The following is a 16160-nucleotide window of genomic DNA, read 5'->3' on the forward strand; positions in this document are numbered from 1 at the left end:
CTTCTCCGATAACTTGGGTGCACCTCAGGTTCCTTGCTCCGAGAAGCCGCCGTACTATTGAGGGTACATCTTCCACAGCAGATACCACTGGAATCACTTTTATTGCGCCTTCCATCTAAGCTTGGAGATTGAGCAAAATTGTATGGCCGCTTCACTTCTGTTTCCTCTTCTACGCCTGAACTATGTCTTCGCCATTCCTCCTCGATCCTTTGTTGAAGTGACGCGAGTGCTACCTCCTGACAAACCAACTTTTCTTGTACTTACCACAGTTCCGAAGTGTTTTGCCACATGACAGCCTTCGACTGACTCACTTCCGCGCGACACTCTTGCAGTTGATTATTCATCACCGCGTTGGCTATAATCACTCTTCCAGAAACCTCTTCTATCACCTTTCTACATTCATCGGTCTTCTGCAGGACTTTTAACTCTTCTTTGGCCAAACGATCTTCTATCTGTGCGGTGGTCATCTGCAACACCTAATGCTTCACATCTGCAATCTCATCCTGCATCCTGTCCTGACATTGTGCCATACCTGTAACACAGCTCTTCGATACCTGATCGATTCTTCTATTTACTTCTTCAAATTGCTGACTCACCTTTTTCTCTGTTAGCATTGCCACTTCCTCGAGCTTACAGACAGTATTCTTCAAATCTTGAATCTCCTGCTAAGTTCCGTCCATCTTTCGTGACAATTCATTTACCTGTTGAGTTAACGGGACTCTCGTCCTGTCACACTTCTTGCTAACTTCTTCAATCTTGTTCTCCAATTGCTCTCTCCTATCCCGTAAATCCTCTTGAATAACCTTCATCGCCATCTGAAAATCTTCCTTGATTTTCGACCTCAACTCACAGTGTCCCTTTTCATTATACTTCTCAAACATTCGGATAAGCATCCGCTCCATTGCATCCAAAGACAAACTTCGTTCTCCCTTTTCCATCGCCTTATGTGGTTTGCACTGTCCGCACTTCCATAATGATTCAATGAGTGCATCATCCTCGAGTTCATTTTGAGCATTCCATTCTTCCTCCGTCATTTGACTACACACGCGGTGATACCAGCGATCACACAGACAACATTGTACATGATACTCATCTCTAGCTGGGTCCTCACAACACACTACTTTATCTGAGTCTGACATGGCCGCACCACCAGATTCACTTGCATTTGCACTGTCTCTTTGTCGATTACACAGATTTCCACCCATGTTGACTTTTTTTTTTTTACGACGAAGTGAACTACAAAACTAGCAGTCCAGGAAATTCACACTCTTGATTGCAACTATTTTTCACAAGCATCTAAGTCTCATAATCTAAAATGTAACGGTGACGGTAACGGTGGAGGGCATTAGTGGATAAAATATGAAACAAAATTTTAATAACCGCCCGTTATCCGAAATCTCGGTAGCAGGAGCGCACGCTCCGAAAACAAAGTGCATCAAGAATAATGAACTCAAATAAGAATACTAATATTAATACTACAACACTCTTGGGTCGTAATCGACAACTTACCATTCGAGCCTTCAATATAAATCTCCACAATGTTGTGATTCACGAAGTTGTCAGACGTAGCGTGGACGTAGAGAGATGATGCAATCGAGACTCAGAAGTTTTACAATACACTTGCGTAAACTTGTTATTAAAAACCATATGTATTTACGTACTATATTTGTTTCTATAACACCACATTCTATCACAAAATAGTATTCATATACACAACAGATAATGCTCACCACAAACGAACAATATTTTGACGTAAACAGTCGCTTCAATAATGACTTGATAACGTCACTGATTTCAATTATTGAGAGTGTTCAACATAAAACTGAGATTGACACTCAAAAGAAACAAGATATATAGAACAACAAAACATACAAAATACTATATACAATAATAATAATAATAATAATAATAATAATAATAATAATAATAATAATAATAATAATAATAATAATAATAATACATGCAATAAGATTTCACTTCTATATTTCTAAGTCTTTTCAGAATAAATGAAAGTCCAGACGACAGTAGCAAATTATGTTATTTCAAATGTCTAGAAAGAATTGTTATAGAGAAATTTGATCTCTTATTTGTATTTATTATTTATTTATTATTTTTAATCATTTCCTTTTACGGATGCACTGAACTATTATATTATACTTGCCACTTGGTATAATTGTTTCTATCTTCAGTTCTGTGTTTGCCCGAACAGATGATTCACTAGTGTAATACTGCTTTACATACAAAGCGAATGACTAAATGACACTTGATGGTTGCGACTAGCAAACTTTTATTTAGATTGAATTCAACTTAGTACTGATACTTCAAACATTCTTCACAGATAAATAGGTTAGTTAGCACAGTTTTCAGAAATAATAGTTACGCAACGACGTTATATTATTACTGTAGTTGTTAGATATTATTATAGCTATAATTTGAAGTTATATTCCACTATTATTGATTTTGTTTTAAGCGCTTTTTATGGATATATGTTTCAAACTTGAGCTTAAGGTTAAAAGAATTCAATACAAAGTAAAGCGTTCGTATTGTGCGCTCATTATATACATGACGTTCTATACTTACTGATCCTCTAGAGTGTATACAAATTATTAACTTCTACTAATATTGACAGGCGCAAGAAACTTTATATTTACTTTTTGTAGCACTGATATGCAGTATCCAATAAAATAGGTTAGGTTATGAGTGAAGTATTTAAAATAAATATTATTATATCGGCTTACATAAATAATGTATCAATATTTTAGATTTACTTTTTACACTGCTGCTGATGATCGTCATGACAATGTTGCCAGTGAAGTTTAGACAACAGTGGTGGAGTTCAGAAGGTTACTGAGCGGAGCGCTCAGTCACACCGCTCGAAGTGAGCGAAACACAAAACTACGAAAACAACACGTATCCAAATGCTGATGGGGCAGCGTGTCTTGTCACATATGGCGTACGAATAGGTTGATCCCTGCGCCGTCACTAAGCACTCACAAATTAGCTTTCACTTAGTTCCACAGATACTTATAGGAACAAGATAATACACAAACAAATGAAACCTGACACATACACTTATATACATATATACACAATATTTCGAAATATGTACAGCCCACAATCTATTCGCAGTATTCATCAGGCAAGTCCTCCAAAAGTTGACTGGCACAATTCTCTTCTGCCTTCTTCCGCCATTTCCAGTATTCTCCCTTAGTGGGCTTCCACAATTTACACTGAAGTTCGGATCGGTGTCCTATCGATTTTCCATTGTTCGGATCAATCAGCTCCACAACTTAAGGCTTGGCTTACGAACACATAAGTATGGTCCTGAGTACAGATCGAACATCTTTTTTATCTGCTGTGCTGCTGCATCACTGATGGGATTTGGCCTGAGGAATATAAGATCGCCTACATTAGCATGCCGATCCGATGTCATTTTTTCGTTGGTACGTTGATTCTTCTTCGCCATCTGAGACTTCTTACGGTGTGCAATCATAAGTAGCCGATTGTCCCACGAATTCCCGTCTTCATCAGTCTCCTCTTGGAACAGTCGTTTCATCACAGGCGTTACATCCTTCACGTATAGATGTGCTTGGACTGGAGCAACGTTGAGATTCTCCACAAGAGTATAATTCAGTAACATAACGATATTCCACAAGTGCTTACTCCAATCCACATGTTGTCCAGCACAATACAACCTCCAAAGCCTATTCATTTCTCTATCCATCCTCTCCACGGGATTTGCTTGAGGATGGTATGGTGTGGTGTGATACACTTTAACTCCTTTACTAGCCATTGACCCTAGGAACTTACTAAATACAAAACATGGACCGTTGTCACATATAATGACGTCCGGAATACCTAAATGCAAAAAATACAAATCCAGGCACCTCAGGATTGCAGCAGTTATAGCTCGTCTCATTGGATACGCTACTAAATGCCTGGTAAACACATCCATGCACGTGCACACATATGCCATGTTTGACTTGCTGGTTGGAAGCTTTCCTACCATATCAACTGATAATAACTCTCGGGCTCTCGAAACGGTGACTGGCTATAACTTCCTTGAGAGAGGATGAGGATCAGCTTTGTGTCTCATACACAATACACAATTGCGGATGTATTGTCGCACATCAGTATACATGTCTTCGCAAACGAAATTTTCTAGAAGCATCGTGTGTGTCTTCGCATATCTAAAATGACCCCTGTCATCATGGTAACATCTCAGTACCCTTTTTACTAAACTTTTGGGTACAACTATCCTCCATTTATCTTTGAAATGAAAATCATGTTTTAACAGCACACCTTGTTGGATCGTATAATACAATCGTACAGATTTTCCCCAACTTATTTCTGGTACATTGGTCTGATCTTGCTCCAGAACATCAATATTCTTCATTAACCGTCGATCTGCATGCTGGTATTGCCTTCAATCCTCACTGGTCATATTTGCTAAATCTCCTGGAAGGACATGAAAGTTCAAAATTGTAACAATTCTAGGTGATTGGCATACGGTAATACGAGACAAAGTATCCGCTGCTACATTGGTTATTCCAGGTATGTATTGGATTTCAAACTCCACATCTTGCATTTCGATACACCACCGATACAGCCTGGTATTCCAATATTTTATGCTCTTAAAATGCAGTAAAGCTTGATGGTGAGTTTGTACGATCACATGATGCCCGATGAATAGATTACGCCATTTTCTTATAGCTTTCACAACACCCAACATCTCTATCTCAGTAATGGTATAGCAAGATTCGCAAGGCTTAAATATGTGTCCAGTGAAACCAATAACTCTTTCCCATCTTCATAATCTTGTGTTAAAATAGCAGCAGTCCCAATAGTTGAGCCGTCGACTATGATAATGAACTTTTGACATATCTAGATGCACCAAAAGTATATTTTTACAGATCTCATGTTTTATTTCCTCGAAACATTTCGTGTGTTCTGGCAACCAGGTCCATTTCTTCCCTTGTTTAAGCAGCTGGTATAAAGGTGCTGACTTACGAGCAAAATCATGTATAAACTTGGAGCATCACTGAAAAAATCCTAAGGTCGTTTGCAATGTTTTTATAGTTGTTGGCCTTGGCAATGACTTTACCAGATCCACATACTCTGGATTTTTCGTTATTCCTACCGGTGTTACCACAAAATCTAAGAAATTTGCCTCAGATACCATAAATGTGCATTTCTTTAAATTGACTGTCATATTTGCTTCCTCCAACTTATACAATACTTGATCTAACAACTCGATATGAGCTACTGGATCAATCCCGGGAATTAAAATATCATCTATATACAGTAAGATCTTTTCAAGAATAGTAACTCCCAATACTCTCTGCAACGCAGCCATTAAACAAGCTCCACCATTCTTGTAACCAAAGTGTACTCTGCAATGACGATACATCTGGCCTTCAAAAGAGAATGCTACAATCTTCAGTTAACTCGATCTGGCAGTAGGAATGCACCAGGTCAAGGGACGTTGCACAGGTCATCCCATTAAATCTTCCAAGGAGTTCATCGAGGCGTTCGACCTTCAGATTTGTCAAAGATACGAATTTATTAAGTTGGACCAAATCAAGACAGACTCTAATCTCATCCGAGTTCTTCTTTCTGACTATTACCAGGGAATGATGATGTTTTGACATTGCAGGCTCAATGATACCTTGACGCAACCATTTTTGGATCTGCTCCCTCGCTTTATCTCGATAACACAGTGGAATAGGGTAAGGTCGTTTCACAATTGGATCTTCAGTGGTAACCTGGATTGTATACTTAAACTTGTTACATTTTCCTGGGAAATGGGCGAAAACTTTTCTTCTCTTCATCAGCACATTGAACAACATTTCCTTGTGTTCCGGAGCAATAGGAGTTTTCTGAACCACTTCTCTCACTTCTTCTAGGGTAGCGTACAGACTGTCTTCAGTCGCTTTTTCCCTGACTTCCACTCTCTTTGGACAGCAAGCCGAACACTGAATCTCCTGAACAAGCGGGTCATACAAGGATTCCACAAGAGCTTGATCCTTTATTTGTGCCAGCATAATTCGTCTCAGGTTGCAATCTTCTCTTTGCCTTGACCTAGCTTCATTATTTGAACCCTCTTGTTGTATCAATACGCTGTTCCACTGATTTAAAACTTCTTTCAGATCTTCATAATCGCATCCACATGCCTGTGAGCCGCATACTTCCTCTGGATGGCATTCGCATTCACTCCATTCTTCTTCTATGACGTTTACAGGGAGATGGTAACCCACACTCAACTCATTAATCATATTATTACATGTATTTTCTTCCTCCTTCGCTTCAACCATGGGTACTACGACTTCTTGCTCCCCAGTGTGAATGGTTACCATGCCATTTCCAAAATTCATTCTGACTTGAAACTTGCTCATGTAATCACGATCCAGTAGAAGATCTTGGTTGAGCCCGTCGACCACAAAAGCTCGAACATCTGTCTGTATTCCCTTAATTGTCACAGGAAGATATACTTCTTCTTTCACCATTTTCTTCCTGGTTCCACTATAATCGACAAGAACTACGTCGGGTGCTGGTTTCAATTTCGGATGTGATATAATCTTCGTAACCTTTCTCCACAACTCTAGACTACACAACGTCACCTCAGCACCGCTATCAACAAGTGCTTGTACAGCTTCATCCAACACACACACTCGTATGATACCAGACCATTCTTTTATTCGTTCAAAGTCAGTCTTCACGTCATCAATATTCTCACAATCTGTATTATACTCCCACTCTTGTCCAGCTATACATTGAAATTTAACTCGAAAAATATTCACCTCGTTCCTACACTCACACTCATGTACACATAAAGGACTATATACACCACTATACACTTCCTCAGGTATATCCTCACTTACACTTTTCTCATGGGTCTTCTCACAACACAAGTCGTACCTACCTCCGACCCGCGAGGTGGATACTTCATTTAGTTTTTTGAATCTGGACTCCCTCGAGGATCCCAACGGTGTTGAATATCCTCTTGGGAGGATCTCGGGTCATCTCTTTAATATTCTTCGTGTGTGTGCCATTTCCTTCCTGGCCGTCTACTTCCCCTCCAAGAACGTGCACGACCACCTCGTCTGCCGCGTCGATAGTTCCTTCGTCCTCGTGCACCATCTCGTCCTTCGTACGGTGATTCTTCTATTGGGTTCGCAGGCTCTGTCTTGTTATCCTCCTGGTCCTTCGATATAGCTCCTACTTTAGCTTTACGAGTAATCACCTCTTCACCGTCCTCCCATCTTCTAGCACCATCTTTTCCTGTCTTCCGTCTTGCTTCCCATGTGTCGTGAATCAGTTCAAGTCGTCGGACTGTTTCAAGAATTTCTGCTAACTCTTGGCCTCGTGATGAAACCAACTGTCTCTGATACTGAACTGGTAGCAAAGTTATAATAGTGTTACAAATTTTTGCTTCACTGCTCTGTGAATCCAAGTCCCTAATCTGACAAAATCTATTTGTAACAAAACGTTCAACACTCCCATCAACCTTAGGGTTGAATGGTACAGTCTTAAGGCGCGTTAGCCTAGCACACGTCACGTCTTCTGAATGATAATGTCTTAAGAACATTTGCTTGAAGTCGGCATACGTGAGGAATTTGTTCACATTGGAATAATACCATGACAGCACTGCGTCTCTTAGTACGAAAGGTAATACCTTAAGCGCCTGACTCGGTCGCACCCCCATTAGAACACACTCTCGTTCAAATTGTATGATAAATGCTTGAGCTGACAAATCACCTCTCTCTGGTGGATAGTGCGTGAACGATTTTATATCCGATAATCGCAATTTCAATTCCTCTTCGTCTTCTTCCTTTTCCATTTTCTCCCTATAGTCCTGAGCTGATTCCGAATAGGCACCGCGACGGTTCGTTAGTCTTCTGGCGTTTCCATTGTCGTTACAATTAGAAGGAAGCTGTCTTCTTTGTCGATACCTTCTTCTTTCCGTCTTCGGGGACCATCCATCTTCTTCTCAATACCCGCTCTCATCAGACGAACTGGTCTTGATCCGTCTCCTTCGTCTTCTCCGATAACTTGGGTGCACCTCAGGTTCCTTGCTCCGAGAAGCCGCCGTACTATTGAGGGTACATCTTCCACAGCAGATACCACTGGAATCACTTTTATTGCGCCTTCCATCTAAGCTTGGAGATTGAGCAAAATTGTATGGCCGCTTCACTTCTGTTTCCTCTTCTACGCCTGAACTATGTCTTCGCCATTCCTCCTCGATCCTTTGTTGAAGTGACGCGAGTGCTACCTCCTGACAAACCAACTTTTCTTGTACTTACCACAGTTCCGAAGTGTTTTGCCACATGACAGCCTTCGACTGACTCACTTCCGCGCGACACTCTTGCAGTTGATTATTCATCACCGCGTTGGCTATAATCACTCTTCCAGAAACCTCTTCTATCACCTTTCTACATTCATCGGTCTTCTGCAGGACTTTTAACTCTTCTTTGGCCAAACGATCTTCTATCTGTGCGGTGGTCATCTGCAACACCTAATGCTTCACATCTGCAATCTCATCCTGCATCCTGTCCTGACATTGTGCCATACCTGTAACACAGCTCTTCGATACCTGATCGATTCTTCTATTTACTTCTTCAAATTGCTGACTCACCTTTTTCTCTGTTAGCATTGCCACTTCCTCGAGCTTACAGACAGTATTCTTCAAATCTTGAATCTCCTGCTAAGTTCCGTCCATCTTTCGTGACAATTCATTTACCTGTTGAGTTAACGGGACTCTCGTCCTGTCACACTTCTTGCTAACTTCTTCAATCTTGTTCTCCAATTGCTCTCTCCTATCCCGTAAATCCTCTTGAATAACCTTCATCGCCATCTGAAAATCTTCCTTGATTTTCGACCTCAACTCACAGTGTCCCTTTTCATTATACTTCTCAAACATTCGGATAAGCATCCGCTCCATTGCATCCAAAGACAAACTTCGTTCTCCCTTTTCCATCGCCTTATGTGGTTTGCACTGTCCGCACTTCCATAATGATTCAATGAGTGCATCATCCTCGAGTTCATTTTGAGCATTCCATTCTTCCTCCGTCATTTGACTACACACGCGGTGATACCAGCGATCACACAGACAACATTGTACATGATACTCATCTCTAGCTGGGTCCTCACAACACACTACTTTATCTGAGTCTGACATGGCCGCACCACCAGATTCACTTGCATTTGCACTGTCTCTTTGTCGATTACACAGATTTCCACCCATGTTGACTTTTTTTTTTTTACGACGAAGTGAACTACAAAACTAGCAGTCCAGGAAATTCACACTCTTGATTGCAACTATTTTTCACAAGCATCTAAGTCTCATAATCTAAAATGTAACGGTGACGGTAACGGTGGAGGGTATTAGTGGATAAAATATGAAACAAAATTTTAATAACCGCCCGTTATCCGAAATCTCGGTAGCAGGAGCGCACGCTCCGAAAACAAAGTGCATCAAGAATAATGAACTCAAATAAGAATACTAATATTAATACTACAACACTCTTGGGTCGTAATCGACAACTTACCATTCGAGCCTTCAATATAAATCTCCACAATGTTGTGATTCACGAAGTTGTCAGACGTAGCGTGGACGTAGAGAGATGATGCAATCGAGACTCAGAAGTTTTACAATACACTTGCGTAAACTTGTTATTAAAAACCATATGTATTTACGTACTATATTTGTTTCTATAACACCACATTCTATCACAAAATAGTATTCATATACACAACAGATAATGCTCACCACAAACGAACAATATTTTGACGTAAACAGTCGCTTCAATAATGACTTGATAACGTCACTGATTTCAATTATTGAGAGTGTTCAACATAAAACTGAGATTGACACTCAAAAGAAACAAGATATATAGAACAACAAAACATACAAAATACTATATACAATAATAATAATAATAATAATAATAATAATAATAATAATAATAATAATAATAATAATAATAATAATAATAATAATACATGCAATAAGATTTCACTTCTATATTTCTAAGTCTTTTCAGAATAAATGAAAGTCCAGACGACAGTAGCAAATTATGTTATTTCAAATGTCTAGAAAGAATTGTTATAGAGAAATTTGATCTCTTATTTGTATTTATTATTTATTTATTATTTTTAATCATTTCCTTTTACGGATGCACTGAACTATTATATTATACTTGCCACTTGGTATAATTGTTTCTATCTTCAGTTCTGTGTTTGCCCGAACAGATGATTCACTAGTGTAATACTGCTTTACATACAAAGCGAATGACTAAATGACACTTGATGGTTGCGACTAGCAAACTTTTATTTAGATTGAATTCAACTTAGTACTGATACTTCAAACATTCTTCACAGATAAATAGGTTAGTTAGCACAGTTTTCAGAAATAATAGTTACGCAACGACGTTATATTACTACTGTGGTTGTTACATATTTTTATAGCTATAATTTGAAGTTATATTCCACTATTATTGATTTTGTTTTAAGCGCTTTTTATGGATATATGTTTCAAACTTGAGCTTAAGGTTAAAAGAATTCAATACAAAGTAAAGCGTTCGTATTGTGCGCTCATTATATACATGACGTTCTATACTTACTGATCCTCTAGAGTGTATACAAATTATTAACTTCTACTAATATTGACAGGCGCAAGAAACTTTATATTTACTTTTTGTAGCACTGATATGCAGTATCCAATAAAATAGGTTAGGTTATGAGTGAAGTATTTGAAATAAATATTATTATATCGGCTTACATAAATAATGTATCAATATTTTAGATTTACTTTTTATATGCGCATATGTTTTTACGGTAATATCAAAAGAATTCTATAAGGTTACGAATGCAAAGCATGCTTTGGTGTGTCGTATACCGTATACACATATCACTTGTTTTAATTCTTTTCGTTGACATTAGTACGTGACATACGATGTTTACTTGCAGTGGCTGGCTTCTTCACAAATATGCCTTAGTTTTATGCAAATTCCGCTTTCTTACCTTGACCGGCAGGTGAAAGTACGTATCTACGTTTCATCGTTCCTCTTATGCTCCTCACTGTATTATTACATCACTTTAAAAAAATATTCTTGATAGTGGTATCTTTCTTTTATTCTTCTATTTTCGCCTTCTCACCTGTTCTTACTTTTTACACTGCTGCTGATGATCGTCATGACAATGTTGCCAGTGAAGTTTAGACAACAGTGGTGGAGTTCAGAAGGTTACTGAGCGGAGCGCTCAGTCACACCGCTCGAAGTGAGCGAAACACAAAACTACGAAAACAACACGTACCCAAATGCTGATGGGCAGCGTGTCCTGTCACACTACGCAACGAATAGGCTGTTACGACCCCCTTTTTTGAACCATTATAAAAGACTATACGGCCTATATTTTATTCTCTCTCTCTCTCTCTCTCTCTCTCTCTCTCTCACACACACAGAGAGAGAGAGAGAGAGGGAGAGAGAGAGACTGTATAATTTTACTTTCCAACTTGAAATATTAGAAAATTTTCTGGTTTTCGAAAGCTAATTGGAGAATGATAATTTGTTGCTGTCTAACTTTCCTCTACAGAAATTGAATTTTATAGCTGAATGTGCTGTTAAATATAGTGGAAAATTTTCCACCAAACATCACTATACATAATATCCAAAATTGTCCGGATTATAAAAGGTTTTTTCACTTGGTTCTACATCGTGATGACAATTTTCCGATCTATGAAAATTCCTTTCATTTGTTTCTACAGAACAATAAAACGTTCCGATTCACAAAAAGTTGTTTTACTTTTTGGTTCAAAATGATGACAATTTACCGAATCATAAAAAGTTCTTCAATTTTTCCATACAAGACAGAAAATATTTCGATTCATGAAAAATCGTTTAACTTGTTCCTACATAGTAGTACTGAACATTGTCTGATCCATGAAAATTTTTCAGATTCTTTAAACGATCTTTCACTTTTTAACATTTCTGTACATGATTTCAATCAATTTTATGAATACTGAGGTACTGTTACTTGATCACTGATATTTGTTAAGAATGGAAAATTTTCCGGAAAAATATAGAAGAAAATTTTCCACCTCACATCACTGCTAAACAACGATGTAGGAATAAGTGGAGTATGTTTTTATGAATCGAAAAATTTTCCGAAAAATTTTCATCCGTGTACAGGACAGATAATTTTTCGATTCATGAAAAATCATTTAACTTGTTCCTATATAGTAGTACTGAACATTGTCTTATCCATGAAAATTTTCAGATTCTTTAAATGATCGTTCACTTTTTAACATTTCTATACATGAATTCAGTCAATTTTATGAATACTGAGGTACTGTTACTTGATCACTGATATTTGTTAAGAACGAAAAATTTTCCGGAAAAATATAGAAGAAAATTTTCCACCTCACATCACGGCTTTCAACGATGTAGGAATAAGTGGAGTATGTTTTTATGAATCGAAAAATTTTCCGTTTCAAAATTTTCCGGAAAATTTTCATCACTGTACAGGACAGACAATTTTTCGATTCATGAAAAATTGTTTCACTTGTTCTCATATAGTACTGAAAATTGTCTCAGCCATGAAAATTTTCATTCTTTAAACGATCTTTCAATTTTTAACATTTCTATACATGAATTCAATCAATTTTATGAATACTGAGGAATTGTTACTTGATCACTGATATTTATTAAGAACGGAAAATTTTCCGGAAAAATATAGAAGAAAATTTTCCACTTCACATCACGGCTAAACAACGATGTAGGAATAAGTGGAGTATGTTTTTATGAATCGGAAAATTTCCGGAAAATTTTCATCACTGGTTCTCGTAGATAGGTTGCCATTTCTGTTAGTTCCCTTCCAGAAAATAGATGGCAGCACAATTGTAATTTTGAAATTATATGTTACGTTTGGAGTCAAAGCACAGGTAATAATACTTTTCTCGTCAGTACTGAAGGAAAATTTTTATTTCTTTTACAAGAAAGAGACATATTTATGACAACCTAAAGCGCTACTACGAATTTATCTTATTTACATATAGGCTCACGATAAATATAAGAACAATCATTTACATTATTCTGAAGACTAATATTGTTCAACTAGATTTCATTGTTCAAAGATTTCAAATTTTTTGTAAAGGGATGTTGGTTGTAGTCACATATGTGATTCCTAACATTTCTTGAGAAAAGTAGATCTAGTCAGTGTTGTCCAGTGATGGGAATTCTGATTCCTTTCCGGTATTCGATTCCTTTGGATTCGTTGAGTCCAAGGAATCATAAAAAGTTACGGATATAGTATACAACAGTTTCCCGAGGACTCACGAAGTTCAGTCTTTTACGGATTATTCACTGAGGAACTAGGAACTTGAAAATGGGGTAACAAAGCGACTTTCATTTACTTATCGACTGAAACTTGTACATGACATACCATCATTTCTGTACGTGGTGCAAGAGTTAGAACTATCCTCGAGTACGGTGCACTTTATGTGCGCCTCTGTAGTGCCCTTGTACTTTATATTTCACTATGTGTGTGTGTGTGTGGGGGGGGGACTTGAACGCATATTGCATGTCTTGTGCTCGTGGATAGTTCTTACTGTTGCATTACGTACAAACGTGATGGTATTTCATGTAGAAGTTGTAATAGCACACATAAGAAACGCAGATCACGATGAACTCATACTGCATATTCCAGTGTGAGTACAACATGATCTGGGTTTCTTATGTGTTCTATTACAACTTGTACAGCGGGGGACACTTCTAAATGGTACACCTTAGCCGTAAATCTCCATATGGCTGTACCATTTAGAAGTGTCCCCCGCTGTACATGACATACCACCATTTCTGTACGTGGTGCAAGAGTAAGAACTATCCTCGAGTACGGAACACGATGAGGAACTGTTGTATACTATTACCAAAGTTACGACTACTTTCGTTACTTTGATTACAAGGACTCATGTGTCTCTCTGAATCCCTGTACTCAGTTGCCTTTTGGATTTCTTTCCCTGAATTCTGATTACCCGTACTCAAACACGTTTTCAAAAGCTTGCTCCTCGCTTTTGCCAGTGAGAGTATTCAGTTACAGTTTGGCTTCGTAGTAGTTAGTATATCTTCGACAGCATACTACAGTACTCATAAAGCAATCAAGTAGAATTCTGCTTCGGGTGAATGAAAGGGAGAAAAGGAAAGAATATTTTTAGGCAACTGACTTTAAGGATGGTCTAAAGCCACAAAAATAAAATAGCACCTCCCGCTCCATCCTTTTTAGAGGGAGTGACTCCAGCGAGCGTTGCAAAATAGTTGTTTTCATTCTTCCTTCCTTAATGAACACCCGATGCAGAACTGCCATAAGTTTGATAGTACTATTGTGAATAACTGCGGGGCTGCTAAATAACACAAGGAATAAAGGGCTGTGTTTCACTGCATTATAATATATTTTTAAAAAATCGTATTGGTTATTTACATGAATTTGAAGTGAATTAACATAATATCCTTCGAAAGTAAGAAATTATCGGGAAAATAGAATGAAATTTGGATTTAAAAAATATAGAACGCAAAACTTTCTGGCCTCCACTACAAATCAAGCCTTTACAAATAGCAGCTACAAGCAGTGTACGGACAGCGTGGAGAATACCGGGGAATTCCTCCTCCGGAAAAGTTGAAATCTCCCGTGACTAAATAGAACTTGGGTTCTGCAATCTCTAAATAAATTAATTCGCATACTGACTACAAGTGACAAATTCGACAAGGTTCAAAAATTTATGGTACCGGTAACTTCTGCGCAAGAATTGTAGAGTGGCCCCGCCTAGCGTAGTCGCTAACACTCTCTCGCCTTTGGTGCGAGCGGTCCCGGGTTCTATTCCCGGGGGGAGGGACACTCGGTCGAAAAAGTGTAAAATCTTTCTGAGGCCAGCCATTCTGATTGGATTTTCCTGCGTTTTCCTTATTCACACCAGACAAATGCCGGGATGGTACCTAACATATAGGTCCTAGGCCGCTTCCTTCCTTCCCCTTCCCTCGGATAGCCGAGGACGTCATCCCTTATGACGGGCTAACTTGGCCATCCATGCTGAAAGCCCAGAAACCTAATTCCTAATCTTATGATCCTAAGGATGAGATAGAATCTTTGAGAGCCGGTAATACGTCGAATCTGATGACATTTTAACATTTTTTTTTCTTTTGTCTGTTAGTTTGCCAAGAATGAAAGCAAACACTGCAATGTGAATAACCATAGTCATAGATAATAGTGTTATGAACCAGAAAAGATGCATAAAAGCAACCATTAGCGTTGATATCTGTAGACATTTGCAGTGTTACCACAAATTATGATTCAAAAAATCTATGTGACGAAAGCGGCTAGAACAATGAATTCAACGGCATTAAATGATAAATTGTGTTGTCTTTGCGGTATTTTTAAATATTACATCTACTTAATTCTAATAATTGTATTTTAAAACGATTTTGCTTGTTACAAATGTAATAAAAGTATTATTTAACAATTAGAACACAGCCGTATAAGATTTCAAATTGAATTGGAGCTGCTCAAAATAGCAACAGAGGGAGACATTTTGTTTCTGCGGCTATGAACTATCTGGTTCCTTAAGCTATAGCTGGAGAGGGGGCTAGCGTGTAGTTATCCTCCAACTAAATATAGCTTATATTTATGTTACTAAAGCTGATCAAACGTTAAAAATTGTTGATTATACCTGATCAAACGATTGACATAAGAACATGTCGAATCGGAGGTGTAGGCCTCAAGCCTTTAATTACGCCACTGACTGGCCCCCCATTTTCTAACCATTATTTCTCTGTTAGTAAAGTTCATCAAACCTGATCGAACAATTGGCATCGAAAAATTCCGAATCTGGCGTGAAGAGGGGACTAGCGTGTAGCAGAGATGGAGTGGGTCAGTGGGTCAAGTGGGTCAAGTTTTCTGCGTGGGTCAGTGGGTCGTGGGTATACAGCATGTGATCCACTGCGACTCACCAACCACCATGGCCCACTGCGACCCACCACCCATCATGACCCACTGCGACCCACCGACTCAGTCTGATCTACCGACCCACTCTGCTCACTGCATTGTAGGCAGTATCTTCTGAAGACCGGTGATTTTGTCTCCGTTTTACTTTCAAGACCATTTCCCTTCCTTTT

The 16160-nt window shown here is 38.4% G+C and overlaps 1 protein-coding gene across 1 annotated transcript; it reads right to left on the bottom strand.

Moving 5' to 3' along the window:
• Window positions 1-3277: 3277 nt before the first annotated feature.
• Window positions 3278-3976, bottom strand: LOC145679581 (uncharacterized). The gene has a single exon (XM_081750158.1). It carries the CDS (start codon window positions 3974-3976, stop codon window positions 3278-3280), a length of 699 nt encoding a protein of 232 aa, XP_081606284.1.
• Between the last annotated feature and the right edge of the window lie 12184 nt (window positions 3977-16160).

Source organism: Thermobia domestica, chromosome 2 (assembly GCF_964235325.1).
Source record: "Thermobia domestica chromosome 2, izTheDome1.hap1.1, whole genome shotgun sequence".
NCBI classification, from domain to species: domain Eukaryota; kingdom Metazoa; phylum Arthropoda; class Insecta; order Zygentoma; family Lepismatidae; genus Thermobia; species Thermobia domestica.

Coding starts and splice junctions, on each gene's coding strand:
- LOC145679581 (XM_081750158.1), bottom strand. CDS start 3,976: ATGGCATATGTGTGCACGTGCATGGATGTGTTTACCAGGCATTTAGTA.